This window comes from Actinia tenebrosa, unplaced genomic scaffold, assembly GCF_029948245.1.
Source record: "Actinia tenebrosa isolate PJP-AT-01 unplaced genomic scaffold, QUT_ActTen_1.0 PGA_scaffold7__59_contigs__length_16204524, whole genome shotgun sequence".
Taxonomy (NCBI): Eukaryota; Metazoa; Cnidaria; class Anthozoa; order Actiniaria; family Actiniidae; genus Actinia; species Actinia tenebrosa.
In genome coordinates, this window is record NW_028292584.1 from 3,012,480 (window position 1) to 3,030,977 (window position 18,498).

The 18,498-nt window shown below is 39.7% G+C and overlaps 2 protein-coding genes across 4 annotated transcripts in view; one reads left to right on the forward strand and one right to left on the reverse strand.

Annotated features, from left to right (window-relative positions):
- Positions 1 to 182: 182 nt before the first annotated feature.
- LOC116294569 (glutathione peroxidase 1-like) lies at positions 183 to 2,664 on the forward strand. The gene is made up of 3 exons (XM_031702197.2): positions 183 to 278; positions 875 to 1,096; positions 1,845 to 2,664. The coding sequence occupies exons 2-3, from the start codon at positions 878 to 880 to the stop codon at positions 2,271 to 2,273; spliced, it is 648 nt and encodes a 215-aa protein (XP_031558057.1). The 5' UTR covers positions 183 to 278; positions 875 to 877; the 3' UTR covers positions 2,274 to 2,664.
- A 331-nt stretch (positions 2,665 to 2,995) lies between these two features.
- Positions 2,996 to 18,498, reverse strand: part of LOC116294578 (CCR4-NOT transcription complex subunit 1) — a 35,421-nt gene continuing 19,918 nt past the window's right edge. For 2 of the 3 annotated variants that reach the window (XM_031702207.1, XM_031702206.1), the window contains exons 33-56: positions 18,223 to 18,310; positions 17,853 to 18,010; positions 16,968 to 17,108; positions 16,594 to 16,749; positions 15,900 to 16,040; positions 15,531 to 15,635; positions 14,906 to 15,064; positions 13,612 to 13,641; positions 11,782 to 12,206; positions 11,477 to 11,585; positions 10,897 to 10,992; positions 10,649 to 10,713; positions 9,578 to 9,737; positions 9,033 to 9,125; positions 8,501 to 8,605; positions 7,862 to 7,993; positions 7,295 to 7,678; positions 6,797 to 6,970; positions 6,367 to 6,450; positions 6,198 to 6,266; positions 5,373 to 5,553; positions 4,537 to 4,669; positions 3,879 to 4,013; positions 2,996 to 3,556 (exon numbers count right to left, since the gene is read on the reverse strand). In XM_031702207.1, the coding sequence (XP_031558067.1) occupies positions 3,478 to 3,556; positions 3,879 to 4,013; positions 4,537 to 4,669; positions 5,373 to 5,553; positions 6,198 to 6,266; positions 6,367 to 6,450; positions 6,797 to 6,970; positions 7,295 to 7,678; positions 7,862 to 7,993; positions 8,501 to 8,605; positions 9,033 to 9,125; positions 9,578 to 9,737; positions 10,649 to 10,713; positions 10,897 to 10,992; positions 11,477 to 11,585; positions 11,782 to 12,206; positions 13,612 to 13,641; positions 14,906 to 15,064; positions 15,531 to 15,635; positions 15,900 to 16,040; positions 16,594 to 16,749; positions 16,968 to 17,108; positions 17,853 to 18,010; positions 18,223 to 18,310 (3,402 nt within the window). In that variant the 3' untranslated portion in view covers positions 2,996 to 3,477. The remainder of the gene's footprint in view (positions 3,557 to 3,878; positions 4,014 to 4,536; positions 4,670 to 5,372; positions 5,554 to 6,197; positions 6,267 to 6,366; positions 6,451 to 6,796; positions 6,971 to 7,294; positions 7,679 to 7,861; positions 7,994 to 8,500; positions 8,606 to 9,032; positions 9,126 to 9,577; positions 9,738 to 10,648; positions 10,714 to 10,896; positions 10,993 to 11,476; positions 11,586 to 11,781; positions 12,207 to 13,611; positions 13,642 to 14,905; positions 15,065 to 15,530; positions 15,636 to 15,899; positions 16,041 to 16,593; positions 16,750 to 16,967; positions 17,109 to 17,852; positions 18,011 to 18,222; positions 18,311 to 18,498) is intronic. The other variant, XM_031702208.1, reaches the window with a different exon arrangement.

The window sequence follows — 18,498 nt, forward strand, 5'->3', positions numbered from 1 at the left end:
AAAAAACCAAAAAGACCAAAATGATCAAGGCATTTACAGTAAAGAATCATTGCACAAGATATTGTAATTTTTGAAATAAACTTATGATAAGGAATGGCTAATTTAAGATAATTCTGTTTATTCAACTTGCATCTCGATGTCTGCACGAGCTCCTTACGAGAACGCTACGAATGATAGGCTTCTTATTCGGAGAACATTGAATATGTTAGTATTTGCTTGTCCTTATCAATCTCGTTTAAGTGTAAAATAGTCTTTCAAAAGAAAGGCGCCTGCTAGCGGTAAGTAGTGTTTGTGGCTTTTCGTCGCAGTGTTTTTTTATTTTGCTTTTTTATTGTTTATTTTTGCAGGTAGTTTGATCCCTGATCTGATCACTATCGCGCGTGCCAACCGTTACAGTAGCTAAGCTTGTACTACATTATTTCTAACATCAAATATACTAAAACAGATCGGCTTTGAAAAGACGACAACAATTACGGTCTCTGTGATCTCGCTTCTTTCCACTTCAACTGCCATTTACTATTAGCTTCCTGACTCTGGGTTGTTATAATGAATGTGTTTGATGTAACTTATATATGTAACCTGTACAGAGAATGAAATGCCCCCTAAACACATTTATCTCTTTCTTTTACAATACAAGGACATAGTACGTATATAGTACGTATAATAAAGGCGATTTTAACTAGTATTCAATAACGAAAAGCGTATTATCCAAAGACACCTATTAGATCTTCAATAAGTTATTCCGAAGACGCTCTAACTTTGTAATGAGCCCACCCGCCCCCTCCTTAATTTTACCTGCAGCCTACCCCCCACCCCTTACCACAACTGATCAAATTGTTGCATATCCTATGATTTTCTGTTCTTTTTCAAATAGGTGATGTTGAGAACAGTGTTCCAGTTGTCATTAGTCTCCAGACCGGTATCCAGGCTGATCAAGTCTCAGATCCGTTCCACAGCTAAGTATTCATCTGTACACGACTTTACGGTCCAGAACCTACAGGGGGAACCTGTTTCTTTGTCAAAATACAAAGGAAAGGTTATCCTGATTGAGAATGTTGCATCTCTATGAGGCACAACTGTCAGGGATTACACCCAGGTATGTGATCTATCAAAAATAAATGTAAGTGTGAACACCTAGAAACAGATGAAAGCATACAAGGCCATGTTTTTACAGCCAGAGTGCTTTTATTGTTTCGAGGTGTTTGAAAATAGCCACTTTATAATCAGGCGGAGGACTGGAAATGAGTGTTTAAAAGGTTTAAGAATTGAATTAATCTCAGAGATGAAAAAAATTTTTCCAATGATGAGAAAGAGCACATCACAGTTACCAGGTTTCTGCAGTTTGGCTTTGATTGGCTAAGCAACAGCTAAACTATAAGCAATCTAAAACATCAAAAATTACAAAGAAATGTATGTTTAGTAGGGACAAGCGTCCCCAGTAACCTTTTTTTTTTGTAATTTCAGAGATGTTTGGGAGGTTGCTACACAAGGGACCACAAAGCGTAATTTTGATTGAGGGGGGGGGGGGGGGGGGGACTAAAGACTGCCTAAGGTAGGAGCACCTAGGGGGCTCAGGGGAAAGGCCAAACCAAAACAATTTAAAAAGTGAGACCCTTAGAAGTGCAATTTCTAGTGTTTTGAGGGGCATTTACAATATATTTTATGCATTGGCTATTGATATTTTAAATGGCAAAAAAGTAATTCAAAATATGGTGGCAAAATTATTGTACATGAAAAGTATCAAATCCAAAATCTTGAAACTTGAAATTTACTAATTTCGATACACTCTTCCTTGTTATAGTGTATGTGAACCCCAAAATGACATGCTATTCTTTTCTTCACAGATGAATGAGCTCATGGACAAGTACAGTCAAAAAGGGCTCGTAATTTTGGGTTTTCCCTGCAATCAGTTTGGCCATCAAGAGAACTGCAAAAATGATGAGATTCTCAACTCACTAAAGTATGTTCGTCCAGGAAATGGCTTTGTTCCCAAAATAGACATCTTTAGTAAAATGGATGTCAATGGTTCAACAGCAGACCCATTGTTTGCCTATCTGAAGACGGAACTGTCTCTACCACACCCAGATGGTGCTGTAGGTACATTAATGGCCGACCAGAGATATGTGATTTGGAACCCAGTTTGCCGCAATGACATCTCTTGGAATTTTGAGAAGTTTTTGGTAGATCGCAATGGAAAGCCATTTAAACGTTATGCTCGTTCATTTGAAACTAAGGATATATCTCCTGACATAGAGAAACTCCTAAACAATTAGGCTATTCTTTCTTTTTATACTTTTTTCAATTATCTCAATGTTTACCAATTACTTTTTTACACAGTTTGAATAAGTGATATCACCACTTACAGAGACAGCATGATAGCATTTACTGAAATTTTTAAAAGTACATGCTTGATGAACGTTTCTCTTGTAATATTTTCAAAAACTGGTTGTAAATAGTTTTCAGTTTGGGAGACCTCTGGGTAAAGAGCTTGATAACATAGTAGTGGTTTGTGTTTATGACAGCAATCACAGAAAGCTTTTGGCATTGTGATTGCTTGATGCTACAGCAACAACCATTGCTGGTGCGACAACAAAATTAGCTGCCAAACTGCAACTAGACTGATGCTCAAGGTTGTGTTGAACAAATAAATTGCTCTTAAAGTAATGTCTTCAATTTCATTGTTGTTTGAATTGTCATTCACAGGGAGTTTGCAACACATGTAGAATGATAGAAATATGCACGATTGTGCTTCACAACTGAATGTAGTGTCAATGCAGATGTAGTGCCATGAAAAGGACACTGATGTTCATGGAAAATTTCTTTGCTTACTCATTGTACATCCCATATAGCACACTTTAGACGTGTGTCCACCTCTGCAAAGTCTCAACCATGAGGTTTTCCCACTAGTAATGAATTTCTGTAGCACTGCAAATTCATAGTTTACTACAGCTGAAATCAGCTTTATTAGAAACCAAAAAAAAACAAACAAACAAACTTCAAGCCATCATCTTTATTATTTTAGGCAAATGATACAAAATTCTTATAAAATAACAAGTATATATCAACAGTTATTGTCCTTGGCTAATCCTCCATCCTTGGTGCTTGTAATACCTCATTAGACGTCTCTCAGTAGGTCTTGAATATCATACAATCATTTATCTACAGGTCATGAAATGCAGTGCACGGAGGAGCACGTATTCCATTAACAATAAGCTGCAATAGATCTTTTCCGAGATGTGCAAGTGCTGTGAACATTATTGAATGCTGAGACTCAAAAACTGGGCAGACAAAATCTTTACTTCAAGTGTTTTAGAAATTGCCTATGACTCTTTGGTTTCCAGCGCTTTCTTATGGACTTAGCCTGTTTCCTATTAATACGCTTGCGCATCTTGAAAATCGTCTATTTGCATTCTTGTTCAGTGTATCTATGGTCGTGAGGTATCATGGAGGAGAAGACTGACGATTTTGTACATGAATTTACTCTTGTCCTTCACTGGTGCTTTCTCTTGTTACTTGCTTTTGTTGCATACAACTACGAGCCACTGACTCAAACAACCTGAAAAACGATTTGTCTAGAGTTAAAACTACTCAATTCAAATCTAAAGGTAAAGTAAATATAGAAGCTTTGCACCATCACGTGATGGCAGCCATGACAGGAGGCATAACAAATTTCTGGAAAACTCTATCTTTCTCCCTCTTTTTGGTTTTCCATTAGACGTGTGTACCATTTGTCAGAAGTCAAAGTTTCTCACTCTTTTCTTATCATAGAAAACGAATTTCCAAATGGATTGAGTTTTAACAAGTATCCTCAGCAATACTAGCTACTACTAAAGTGTACGAACATGATATTTCTCTGAGTAGTGGCAGCAGATACTTACTTTTCAATCTCAGGAGCACAGTGAACAAACTCATGGGTCCAGAACTTGTACTGGTGATTTTTAATCAATTCAATGAACGTGATGAGAAGCCCCCATGGATGAGGTCTGTTCACTATCAGACGCTCAAGTAAAACCCTGCAAGACAAGAAATGCAGTTATATCACAATATCTTCGTACGTCCGTTGGCACCGTTAACTTTTGCTGTGCTGAAACGTAAAACAACGGCCTACAGGTCTCTTTGCAGAAATCCAGCCTTTTTGGCAGGTCTCACAATGCAAACTTATTGGGATGATTTCAGTGAAGGTTTCAAAAGACTACCTTGTATAATAAATGAATACGGTGTATAACCTTTCCTTTGTAAGAATATAAACATCGCACGCGTGGTGCGCGAAAAACGTAAAGGTTATCAAATTGAACTACCTTACAGTAATCAAACAATACGGCGCAACTAAAATTTGCAGACTGCACAGCTGCAAAACGCACCCTGCGTTTTAAACGACAGCCGCACAAAAAAATGTTACGTTTGCCCACTCGGCATCCCATAATTCAAGATGGCCGCCGCATCAGTAAAAAGGTCCATTGCCCTGTGGAACGAACAGTCTCCTTCAAACGGGAGTTTATTTTCTGTAATTTTCTATTCTAGCAGGAGCATGCTTACCTTGTTATCTGTTCCTGGATCGCCTCTGTATTCGCCTCAGCGAACAGGTACAACAAGACACAGCTAAAGTAATGGGTGTGGCTGTTGGGGTAGCGTAGCTGGTTGGCTATGGCATTCAAGAATAAGTAGCGTCCTAAAACATGAAAGTAAAACATTTCATAAAAACATGATGTACGACGTATGATTTGTGTAGCGCGACACATGTAAATTATTACTCAAAAGCGCTTGCTATCATGAGAAGTAGTGACAATGAGTGTAGGCACTGAGGGTTGTCATTGCCAGGGTTTCTTTACGACCTCAGTGGTTCTTTTACGTTCATCCGATATTTTATGTTAGTAATGATGAAGTGTGGAGAGACGGGACCGCCATTTAAAATGGCCATCCGAGCCACTTGAAAGTCTAACCATTTGTAGATGTCGTTACAAAGGCAGCACTTTATCCTCAGTCATTTCAAAATCCCGAGCGTTGGTCTGGTTGGGGAATTGTATCCGCGACCTCCCGCACAACCGTCCGAAGTTCAACCAAGCCAACCGAATTTTGGCAAAAACATTAATGGAAATAGAAAACGCGCGCGTGCTTTGTGCAGTCATAAAGTGAGCGGGGATTGGCAGAACACGAGAGAAGTGTTTTGAAAAGCACGACGCGTTTTTTGTTTCTTTTATAAAATACAAATTTCAACATCCGTCATTTTGGATAGGAATGACGCAGCTGAAAGTGCGCGCGCGTGCTGTGTGCTCTAATAAAGCACGCGCTCCCAACCAATCAGAACGCGAGATTCATAATCTTTATTTTATAACAGTAGTTAAATGGTTGGTATATAGAAATATTGTCCATACCTTCAGTGTCTAGATCAACAGCAAGATTCTGGAAGATATCCATGTGGGATGAGTGAGTTATAGTAGACATAGAAGGCGTTCCACTTTTACTGTGTATGTAAGCTATAGCTTGAGTACCAACATACAGGACTAAAGCATTCATCAGGGGTACGTTGTATCTTGTACCTGGTTCTGTGGATACCTAAGAAAGTAATAAGAGATGGCATTGAAGTGGATTTGGAAGTGGATATTTAAAAGCGTCCTGACGCCTTTTACCAATGTGACCCAGGATAGATGCACCTCTCAACCTTGGGCGTAATGCTTTCCCGTTTCAGACCACGTGTCATTCCCTATAGTATCATTTCTTTGTTTAAAGGGTGTGCATCAGAAGACACATGAATATGGCTACAACTTAAACAAAGAATCTTATTCTCAAGAGAATGACACGTGGTCTGAAATGGGAAAACATTATGTCCAAGAAAAGAGGTCTATTCCCAGATCCGTGGCGGAGTTTTTTGTTGCTCAGTCTTTCCTATCCTTAAGGATTTTCCTTGGATTTTCCGGTTATCGGCATTCCCAAATTACTGTTGAATATATTATTGGATTCTTCGTTTTCCATTTACATAGATCCACAGTAAAGGAATGTATATATATCATACATTAATTTCTAGATTACTAATAGATATTACTTGAGGGAAAGAAACACTTGGTGGAATTTGTAAACGAACCGGCTAAACTAATACCATTCGATGCTCCTGAAACACCGAGCGATACTGGAAACATACAGAAATTTCAGTGCGAAGTCCTACAGAGAATTTAAAATGTTGAATTGTTCAAATGCGTTACCTGTAAGTGACTTCTTAGCTCTGTCAGGAACGTTACCGGCGTACGAGTCTTCAGATACGAATCCAAATCCTGTAACAGAACATACAAGTAAGATTTTTTTTTTCTTTCCGAGACAAAAATGTAACCCTTATCTAAAAGAAAGCAATACAGTGCGAGATTGATCTCTCACCTTCTTGAAGGTAGCTGGTTGTATCGCTGCTCCAAAGTTGGTTAAAATTCGAGGAGAATGAGCGATGTCAGTCAGTAAATCAACCTGTAGATTTGAATCATGCAGATTTGTTAGGAAGCACTCAAGGTGACTATGTGAAAATGTGGGAGATTTAGTACTAAGGGGAGCGAGTGTAGATAATAAAAATAGGGTCTAGGGTTGGCTTTAAGGGTAAGTTCAATCGCCTACAAGTGTGACCAAAATATATTTTCAGTAACACATGGAAGTGAATTCTTTAGATATTGACACGTCCCTTTTCTCGGCGCTGAGCCGCATTCTAATATTGCAACCTCTAGAACTGCATTGACAAGCTTTCTTCGCCGGTTCAAAAAGCAAATCTCACTAAAATTCACTCCACAGCTACCTGTGGTTAAGAAAGAGCTCAACACACCTTAAGGTTTGGCGTGAATGGGTCAGGCAGCCTCATGTTTCTTGGGAACGCACTTAGAATCAAGTTACGCATCTGAATACAGTTGGGTGGAATGACGTCACAGAAGCTGAAGTGATAGTCACAAAGGAATTCTGGGAAATCGTGTAGAAGTACCAGTAACACTCTTAATGTACCCTGGAAATGAAACGATTTACATGGGTGTTAGTTTGGGGAAACAAAAACGGTAATCGGAAGTCAATTTACCACTTTTTTCATCACGACTGTCCTCTAGTTATCGGGAAGTCAATGCTTCCTGCTCTTTTCGGTTGGAAGACGCGCACGTACTGTAGCCAGAATTCCACTTTTCCCGCTCTTTTCTTTTGGAAAATGCGCGTCACGGAGCTCCCGGATGTTAGTTCCGCTATTCCGCTATAATGACACTCGATCGTGAGACAAATGAATAAGTATCATTTATTACGATCTCTACGATGAAAAATATTTTTCATTCTAATTATTCACCTTATAAAGCAAGTGTGTCTGCTTGGCCAGCTCAGCGTTCCTCAGGAAAGGAGCCAAAAACTTGAACAAGTCAATCAACAGCTGCTGAAACAACGACCATCCCTTCTGCTGTGGTGTATTGAGAAGAAGCTTAGACATGAACAGTCTGTGGGAGATGAGTTCAAGCCACGCGTACGCGAACCCTGGCGCACGTGACGGCTTCAAAGCGTGGAACACCGTGCTGAACGTCTGGAGGACTTGGAAGTTAATGGCTTCAAGGACAGGCTCTGGCTGGTTGAGTTCGAGCAGTAGCATGATGAAGATCCTTTGGTAGGGTAGCTGTTGGAAATCTGTGTGACGCAGCTCGTGGTCTTGGAACAAGACTGTTGCTACGGTGCTTAGAACCTAGAAATATGATAAACAGTCAGAATACTTATAGTAGTTGTTTGAGAGTAAGTTTGAATTAAGAGCAGATTTCGCAGATTTCACGTATGAAAGTGCTGTGCTGTGATGATAACTAAGCCGTGTTGGAGCATTTACATAGGATATAAAAGAGAGCGGATATCGGTCCGTGAAAGACTTACTTACCCTGTTCAACAGGTTGATCTTGGTAACGTTGTTAGACGCATCACCGGAATGTCTGACCAACAGAGCTATGAGTCTACAGTAAGCATCTAAAGTATTGAAGCATTTACTGCGGGCCAGGGTTGGGTTGTTGGGCTGTAGATTAAAAACATTTGACCGGTATTAGACTGGTATTAGACTGGTATTAGACTGGTATTAGACTGGTATTAGACTGGTATTAGACTGGTATTAGACTGGTATTAGACTGGTATTAGACTGGTATTAGACTGGTATTAGACTGGTATTAGACTGGTATTAGACTGGTATTAGACTGGTATTAGACTGGTATTAGACTGGTATTAGACCGTATTGGACCGGTATTAGACTGTTATTAGACCATATTGGACCGGTATTAGACTGGTATTTGACCGTATTGGACCGGTATTGGACCGGTATTGGACCTGTATTGGACCAGTATTAGATCGGTATTAGATAGGGTGCAAAACGGGTTTCAACATGTCAGATAAAAACCAGGATCTCGTCATTTACCCGTCAGTGGCACCAGAGTACATGATCTTACGGCAAAAAAAAAAGGCAAAAGCTCAGTTGAAGTAGTGCCCCTGACTAGGGCGTTAAGTTCACTGGTATTCTAATGGTACTTACATGATCAGCGATAGCACGGTACGTGACGTCAACACACAGCTCAGTACAGATCCTGAAGAATCTTGTGATCAAATCATCTGACCTTAAAATACCCTGTTGGTGCATCTACAACACAAAATCAACAATATTTATGAGCCATTTTTCTTCCTTGCCCTGAAATTTTTAACATTTAATGGAGCTGCGAGAATTGAAAATGATGTTTCTTCTTAGCCTTCTACAAAAATGTCCTGAGGTTGTCACGCAATGCTTCATCCTAACGCAATTGTGTAAGGAGTGAAGCGTCCCGTGACAAACCTAAGGCGTAGTTTTCCATTTGTAAATAAAATCGATTTTCCTTTAAAAAAAACATTGCATTATTCCTGCCCTCTTGAATACCCTACGGGACAAACAACAATTTACTAAGTGAACATCCTTGGGCAACACTGCCGGCAGTCGTGAGCCCTCGTCAACGAGCAACGCCGAGACCTGCATCTCGTTTTAAAAACTTCATAAGCCAAAAGTTCCTTATGAATCGATAAAGTGATTTTCTTACCATAGCAACAAAAGTAGAGAACGCCTTTTCGCTGTCTTTGCCTGCACCGGGTTGGTGACAAAGACGAACCCATTCTCGTAACAGATATTCAACCTGCAATATCACAAATGGAACATATTGTCAGGTAAAGCTATATCTCCAGCACAGTAAAAACTCGACTTCTTAATTTCAAATTTGTTCTATCAGCTGCGAAATTAAGTGGGTATGTTTAACGTGTTAGCCTTTCTGCCGTCCAACTTTATTAATGATGGTAATGATGATTGGTGTTCAGTTGATGATGGTGACAATTGATGGTTATGATAGTTGAGAAAAGCTAAAAATCTAAAGCATCTACAGTTGACTTGGCCAACAATAACTTGGCCCTCCTCTTCTGTCGTTTCATACAAGGCTCGTAATTTACCTATTACGCATGTTCAACAATGACTGCTTAAGGTATGAAGAAAAAAGCTTTTGGTCTTGCTTTAAGGATTGCCAAGTTTCTATAATACAAATAAATCACGAGCCCTGAGAAAACATCTATTTTCTGGTACAAGCATTAACATTACCTTCTCATGGAGGCCTGGAGGATCCTCGAATCCAGAGAATGATGGCACGGCGTTAGTCGTGAGAGAGGTAGGTCCACCTGGTGCTTTGTTATCAGGAACATCATGATGACTTGGCATACTAGAAGGACCATTATGAACACTCTCAAGTACAGATGACAGCCTGAAGCAAACAATCAATACATGGTTTAGGCCAAACAAAAATAAGTGTGTTTCCTGTTGCGCAACCGACCCTAATTTTCTTGCCGATTTTTGCCGACCCTAATATTTTTTCATTCCCAAATGCACCATAGGGTTCCCAGTAAGCTCATTTCCACTGTTGTATCAGTAAAAATAAATAAATGAAAAATCCGACCTACCGACCCCAATTATTTTTCTCATGCAACAGGAAACACACTTATTTTTTTGTTTGGCCTTACCCAATATCAAAATGGCCCCTTCTCACACGGCAGCCATGACTGAAACAATAGATTTTCCCCGCATAGCCTCGCATTCAAGCGTTTCAGGGCGCGGTTATGCGGATTGAAACAAAAATTTTAACATATCGCCGTGTGATCAACGTCCACTTCTTTAACCTCAGAAAAGTCATCTTTGCTTTAAGCTGAAGCAATTTCCAATTCTTTGTTGTAGACCCTAAGGCTCAGGTCAAACGTCCAACTTCACATGAGCCATCAAAGACCGCCTCGTTATCCATTGTTTCGATTAGGTTCGGCTCATGTGGAGTTCGATGTTTCACTTGAGCCTAAAGGCGCGATTACATGGAGCTATTTTCTCTGCAGCTTGTCTCGCAACATCGTTGCGACACATTTGCATGGAGCATAGCAGCGTTAAAAAATGTTGCGAGACAAGTTGCAGCAAATGTTTGCGTCTCCGTTGAAGCGTGTAAACACTCTTGCAATTTGTGTCGCAACGCTATTTCAAGACAAGTTGTAGAGAAAATTGCTCCGTGTAATCGCGCCTTAAGGGTCGTAGTCGGCCAAAATCTGAGTCCGTTCCGTTTCGCCAAAGATGATGTATTTTCATATCAAATCTAAGAATCTTTCTCTAGTAATTCTTAGATTTTAAAAAACCTACCCTTCAGGGTTCTGTCTGCTGTGAGCCATTCTAGTCAAAGATTCAATGGTGTGCGACAAGTCACCCTATAAAACAAAAGAAAAAAGTTTAGAGTACATTCCATAAGGCATTCTTAGGCTCCTCAGCAGCTTCTCCGCTCCTCTTTCGTCTTTTTCTGTGTGCGGGATCCCTGTGGCAAAGTTCACCAGGCTCAGCACAGGTAGCCCGACATAGGAATAATCAAAGATAGGAAGAGATTACAATCCTACCTCTGATACGTGAGGAGCGTGCTTATCATCCGACACGTACTTGACCAACTGTATGGCAAAATGTACGGCATTAACGTTGAGTCCATTGTCCATGCACTAAAGTAACAAGAAAGGACGTAAAAACAGTTAGAACACAGACATCACAAATTAACTCGAATCACTATAGACTGCGAGCAGTCGCACTTTTCCCTCCAGACTCAGTAAAGACGATTTTTTTGGTAACTGGAATTCTTTTATCTTGCGCGCCACATATTATGAAGTCATTTTAGAAATTCCAAAGGGGTCTTTAGGCAATAAAGAAGTTTATCTTTGGAAAATTTCGGGCCAGATTCTTGGGGTCAAGATGGCCCCTTTGTTCGCCTGGGTGGAGTCATATCAATAATTTTGGAATAACATTTTTTGATATCTGTAGAATAAGCTCAGATTTCCAGCCGTCGGGGCTATAAGATAATTTAAAGATCGTAAAATAAGCATTTCAGAATCCGGTCGGGCCTCTCCAAAGTAATAAACAACCATTTTTAACGTTGTTTTAGCCAGACAATCCAAAACCGCAAATGTCAAAGACAACTGTCATATATACCTGTACAATGTGTTGGTCAAACTCTCTCATGTTAATAAGATGACCTCGGATCAAAAGATCGATGGCTTCCACGTTGAACTTTAGCTCTGGGACACAATCGCAAACGAACCTGGAAAACACAAAAAAAAGATAATGAAACGAGAACAAAAACGTGTTTGAACAGATTCGTGGCCGCTTTTGGTAGCTTGGATTAATTCAAAAAACGAGGTATGGTTGTCCCAGTTCCAAGATAGTTTGCTTGTAAAACAAGGGAGAGGTCTAAGATATTGACAGGAGACACCCATGAGCATTCTTGCGTTACTTACTTGGTAACGTGTCTTGACGTCCAATTGATTCCATACCCACGTGGATCCTGCAACCCACGTAACACAATAAGGTGACAGTCACGGAACCGTAATGCAAGTTCTTGATCACTTGGTAACGGAGTGACCTCATCCAAAAGACCTTCAACAGCCTTGTGAAGAAGCCGGACTGCAGCATTATTATCCCTGGAGTTACGTGTCTGTACCACAGCGTCTAGCAGGCTGTGGATGGTCATGACGGGAGGGCTTGATGGAGGAGCCATGATTGCATGTAAGTGTTGCTCAATCTCTGCTGCACACTTGTTCAATATCTGGACTACTTCCTCTGGCATCATTGCTTGTGGGAACGGGCCTTGGAAGGCACCGCTGTCCAGAGAGAATTTATCTACTGAGCGGAAATCCTCGTGTATCGGAGGAGGAATAGATGCCTGGAAAACGAACATTATAGAATGAACCGACCGACTACGATAAACCCTCCTTAACCAGGCAAGCTTTATAGAATATTCCTGCGCCTTGTGAATATGATTATGAGTTCTGAATACTTTACGATTATAATTTAAACAATTATAATGAAAGCATTTGATTCTGGACAGACCATTATATAATTGAGGGAGGGAATGCATTAATCCTAAAAAAATATTGAGCAAGAACTTCACCAACGAAAAAAAATTTCTCGCAAGCTCTTCTTTCAAAAAAGAAATATCGAGCAAACACAATGAAAAATTGCGTACAGGGGTCGCTACGAAAAATAAATATCGTGCAACAAAAATTCCTGCAATCCCCTACCCCCTCAATTATTTAATGGTCAATCCCTTAGAGCAGATTTATCGTGACTATAGAAACAGTCACGTCATGTAAAAGCGTGACATGCATTACACCAATCACAGTCCACGCGTCTACTATTCATAATAATAGGCCTTCGCCGTCAGGATTACGTCACAACACATCTGTGCCGCACAATTCTATAGTCAAGTAAAATCTACTCGACGCACCACTATTCAGAGATTTGAGGATGAACAGTGGGACAGTGGGAAGGAAGGGGTGTACGGAGATTTCACACGGTCACGTGATGGCGGCCATGTTGGATGACAACGACAATTACATAGAGTGATAGGGGGAAACACATTCCAGTTGGTTGGTGAAAAAGGATTCTATGTACTGTCATCCAAAATGGATGCCAGAATGTATCTTGCAACACCTCCTCGATATAGGATCCTTACATTTACTCCCATTGCAGACCATTTTGTAAGACAAAAAGATAAAGTTTTAATCTTTCGCAAATTAATGTTTTACCCTACAAACTGAAACACAATGGAAATTCTTGCAAAGGGTCACTACTGAACGCAAGAAGCAAACAGATAATGCTTGAGTACGAAACGTAAGGTACAGCGGTGTACTGGCATATTAACAGACTGTCAGGTCGTACCTTACGTTTCCCATCCAAGCAAATCGTATTGTCGTACCACTTGACGTCAATTACTCGAAAATGGGATGTCATTCATAATTCTTTTTATGAGATGAATTCGTTTTTATATAATTAAGATCTGATACTGCGATAAATGTTCAGGGATTTGAAGCAGTTATGATCTGAAATCTAAGTAGCCAATTCCAGCAACAATAACAATTTCCCACATTTACATGAATCACAACATCGCTAGCAGTCATTCCTTGAACTTCGTTTTGCTACCACTAAGGAATTGACGTCATTTGGCGTGAAACTTAAAGGGTCTCCCCACTTAAAAAGAATCAGAAATAGCGATAAAAATAGAGTCATTGCCAGTGGAATACCGCAGCAAAAACCTCTCCAACCTGTACAAGAGCATTAATGTCTACCTTTTGTCTGCTGTGGATATTTCCTAAGGACTAAAAGGGAAGAAGGTGGGACATAGTTTAACGTGAGCACACACAACAACAGGAATGGTTAATGACAATGAACAATTATTCGCCAGGGTTAAGTGAATAATGATTATGACTCAAAAGTTTAAGGCCCGAAGTTCTGGATTTTCTGGGTCTACATCGACGTAAAAACAATATCTCTTAACAACTCTCTCCCTAAAATAGAGTAGAGTACTAAAGTGAGACGTCATCAAATTAAAGCATTTTACTTGAGTTTTGAAATGCTAATATTGTACGAGAACACAGTAATGCCTTCATTTGTGCACTCTTTAAGGTTGCTGCAAGCTTTAGAAGTAGAAATTAAGGGGACCAAAGGTCAAAACTTTCCCATACATTTTCCCTTATTTTGCACTGGTTCCAATCATGTTAGAAGCAGCACCAACTGAGAGAAGATGCATAGGGATATATCTTATTCTCGCCTCGCTAGCATATTTTAACATGCAGTTTCTTAGAATGTCACCAAAATTCTAAAAGTTCTAAAAAAAAATTTTTTTTGTCATCGCCATTGTACTCTATATATAGAACAGTTCGTGGCTCTTACACCGAAGTAAACCCAACTTTCCGAGAACTCCATCCTATGCTATTGGTTAAATAGCCACAGATATTCACTAAGAATAAGAGGGATAAATATTAATGTTCACTATAAAAGCACAGGTGAATATCAGAGAACTAAAGAAGAGTGATAAACTTCGTTTCAAAGTGACAAAATCTATAACATTTCTTGGCGTTATTAAAACTTTTTTTTCTATTAAAAATTCTCTTTTCGAAACAATTTTCTTTCTCCAACTTGAACATGCGCACTTGAATATTTATGTAGAAAATGCGCAATCTAAGTATTAAATATCATCATGAATGAAGTAATGGAAAAGAGTTGAGAATTTTTTCACTAGATAAAAAGTTAATGGAAAAGGCTTCATAATACGCATGTGAAGATTGTCAGTTAGATGCCACTTCAGATTGTGAGTGTGAGCATGCAAAGAGATGAAATGTTGCTGTACACTAGAATAGCCGTGCCGTGATGTGACATGCCATGCTCGATCTAGATACCTACGTGACAAGGAAAAAACTTCCTCTTTGATAGGAACGAGCGTAACAAGGCCTTAATCCGGTTTTCCAGGAATTTCCAAACTCATTCTTGAACTACATTTCAATGGTTTTATTCAATGAAAGGGGCTCACTTTTCTAAATTTCTCAATATCAACCTGTGCAATAATACCAGTAGTATATGTACCTCAGTTCTCATCTCACTGCTTAGTATTCCATGGTCGTACATAGGCTTGGATAAAGGTGGCATAGGTAGGGTCTCGCCTGATGGTGGCACCTTGAATCCTGGGATACTGCGAGCAAACTCTTCGTATACTGCTGTTTGGTTAGGGTTTACTCCACCAACCTAAACAAACAACAGACAAAATGAGTATAAAGTTTTAAAGATGACTGTGCCGGGTTGAAATGATTTCGTAGGCGTGTAAAAAACGGCATGCAGCACGGTAACGGCAACAACCCCTTGAGTGTATACTGCTCGTCCAATCAACTTCATGGCATGATATCACACATCCATGCCATTCCCTATCCGTGCCGTGCCGTGACCAAGACTTGTAGTGCCCTAACATCACGAACAGCAATGTCAATACCGCACCATGTTCCGTATTACTCAGTAGGAAATCTATACTATTTTATGTTAGAAAAGTTAAGTAGGGAATAAACAAAGCAACGCTTATTATTGTTAGGCTCAGGCCCAAATGAATTTCTCCTATTACAGTACAAAGTCCGTATCCTGGTTATGGACCGCAAATTGACCAATCACAGAGCGTGAAATTGCGTGTAGTATAGTAAGTATAGTACAGTACATGTCTTACCTTGAGCCTGATTTGCTCAGGCATTCTTTCTGCCTGATATGTTAAGATCATTGGATCACAATAACGTCTTCCCTCACTACGAGCATGTCTACGAACATCAAACTCCTACAATACAACAAAATATGGACTTTAAATTACAAAAAAAGAACCTCTCTTAACTGGGTTGTCTGCGAACATGCGTAATAGGTCAATTACGAGCCTTATATGAAACAACTGAAGATGAGTGCCAATGGGTTGTCTGCGTAGAACATTTAACCAATTGGAGAATGATCGCAGCACGTGCTCAACACATCAAGCCAAGAGTTTTATGTGGTTAAATTGAATACACAGGCAATTTTTGAAAGAAAGAAGAGTGTGATGTTTACTTACTGTAGCCAAGCGTTTGTCCATCTCTGGAAGGACCTTTTCGACAGCCGTCTTTTGGATGAACGAACAGGCCAGTTCAGTGTTCTCTTCGCTCACTACGGTTGCTGCATGCTCAATCATCTCCTTCTGCTGCTGATTAGCACTCTACGTAATGATGACAGATTAATGATGATCCTTTGGTAGTGGTGATGCCGTATTGATGATTGCCATGTATAATGATGAAGATGATAATAGTGGTGGTGATGATACTGTGTGGTGGTGATGTTGGATGATGATGATGATGATGATGTTGGTGGTGAAATGATGATAATAGTGGTGGTGATGGTTGATGATAGTTGTGATGATGATAGTGATGATGATACTGTGATGTTGATGTTGAATGATGATGATGAAGGTTGTGAGAATATAATAGTAGTGGTTATGTATTGATGATAAAGATTATGATACTGTGATGGTGATGTTGCATGATGACAGTGTATAACGTATAATGATGATAACAGCACTTAGTCATGGTAATGCATGATAATAGTGATGGTAATGATGCATGATGAAGATGATGATGATATGTATGATAATGATGACGATGCATGATGATGATGCTTGATGATGATGATGATGTTGATAGTGGTGGTGATTACGATATACTGATAATACGCAGAAGAACTTAGTACCCTATATTGCGTTTTGCATTACTCACCCTGAATGCTGTCTGTAGGCTGGACCTGAGCGTGTTAGTGATACTGACTAGTAATGGGTCTCTACAGGTAATTAATGCCATCCCTGCTGTCATGAAACGAACCATGTGATGTGCTGCAGCACGCATACGGGATTCCTCAGGATCTAACGCAAAGTCCTGGAAGTACATAAATACACAGATTAACTGATTGCAACAAATCTGGAATGTACACCCCAGAACAAATGAATATGGGGAAGGAAGTGGGGTTCACAGTAGTGAGTACCCAACAAATCTCCTATAGGTACAGATACTTCTCCCACAGATACTTCCACAGCATTTGCTATCTATAACAATATGTTTTTCTCGCTCCTATCCTTAATGATGGGCCCAATTACCTTCTTGACAATCATCTCGGCAGTTGTCAGGCAGATCTTAATGGACCTTTCCACCACAGGGTGGACCAGTTCTTGTACTGCTCGTTCAATAGACGGACGGACAAACTGCTTGAGGTGAGGGTTTTGCTGGAACAACGGAATCTGGAAAAAACATGTTTACTGTAAGTTGAAAGAAGAAAATGCAAAGCTGCAGTTTTAATTTGAGGAAGATGCAACAGCGTACAGCAGCTGAGTGGCAAGAAAATTGTGTCAATAATATAGCTTTCATAGGGCTAATAAGACCAAACAAAAATTAAGTGTGTTTCCTGTTGCGTGACCGACCCTAATTTTCTTCCTGATTTTTGCCGACCCTAATATTTTTTCACTCCCAAATGCACCACAGGGTTCCCACTAAGCTCATTTCCACTGTTGTATCAGTAAAAATAAAAAAATAAAAACCGACCTACCGACCCCAATTATTTTTCTCTTGCAACAGGAAAAACACACTTATTTTTTTGTTTGGCCTAATGACTAGCGGCTACTAGTTACAACAACGAGGGAATAAGAAGGAAACACTGTGTGTAAAAAAGTTTTTAACTTTACTGCTGTATAGGAGCAGGAATAATCGGTTAGTGCAAGGCTCTCTCTGTTCCGTGTAGCTTTAATACCCCTAATAAGGAGCACTGGTGGTCTGAGGGGGTAAAGGGCACTCTTTCGAGCACTTTATACATGAGTCCCTAACTCAGAGAATTGGGCAACTAATCTCTGCGTTATCGAAGTACCTTTTACCATTTTTGTTCAGACATTACTTGGATAACTAATGTAAGAAACGTCAGTATACTTATAAACTTTTTACACAGTGTTTAAGTTTACTTTTTATTTACTCTTTTTACGACTGTGTTTTACCTGTGGATTGATCTGTATATGTGGTGCCAGACCAGAAAGACCAGACACATTGATCTCATGATATGCATACTGAGGGGGTGGGGGTGTGGCTGTCTGACTAGGTTGTGTTCCAGCTGTTGTAGCAGTAGTGGTGCCACTGGATGGGGTAGTGGATAGAGCTAGGGGGAAAAGAGAATGAATGAATAAATATACTATTGAAGAAACACAACAAATGAATACTGAATGAAAGAATGTAAGTAGTAGATTAGAATAATAACATTGTGAATAATCAAAGACTGTCTGCCTTAAAAATAAAAAGTGGTATGTTCGTTCTTAAAATATGCACTGCACTGCTATTTTCTAGACCATCTGGAAATATCAGAATACTTACCAAGCTTTTCTTTCTCTGGTGAAGCAAGCTGTTGTGGTATTGTCTTGAATTTATCTGTATCCCTAAGTAGTTCAGTAGGTTTGATATCCTACAATAAAAACACCAAAAAACAAAGGGTTTTTTTATTCAATCACGAATCAGATAATCTGACAAGCAGTATATAAGAGCGACCATCCAGTCTACAACATTGCCTGATGAAGACTAGCAGTTTGCAGATGAAACGTCGTGTCCCTCTACAAATGACCCTCAATCGTGAGACAAATGAATAAGTATCAT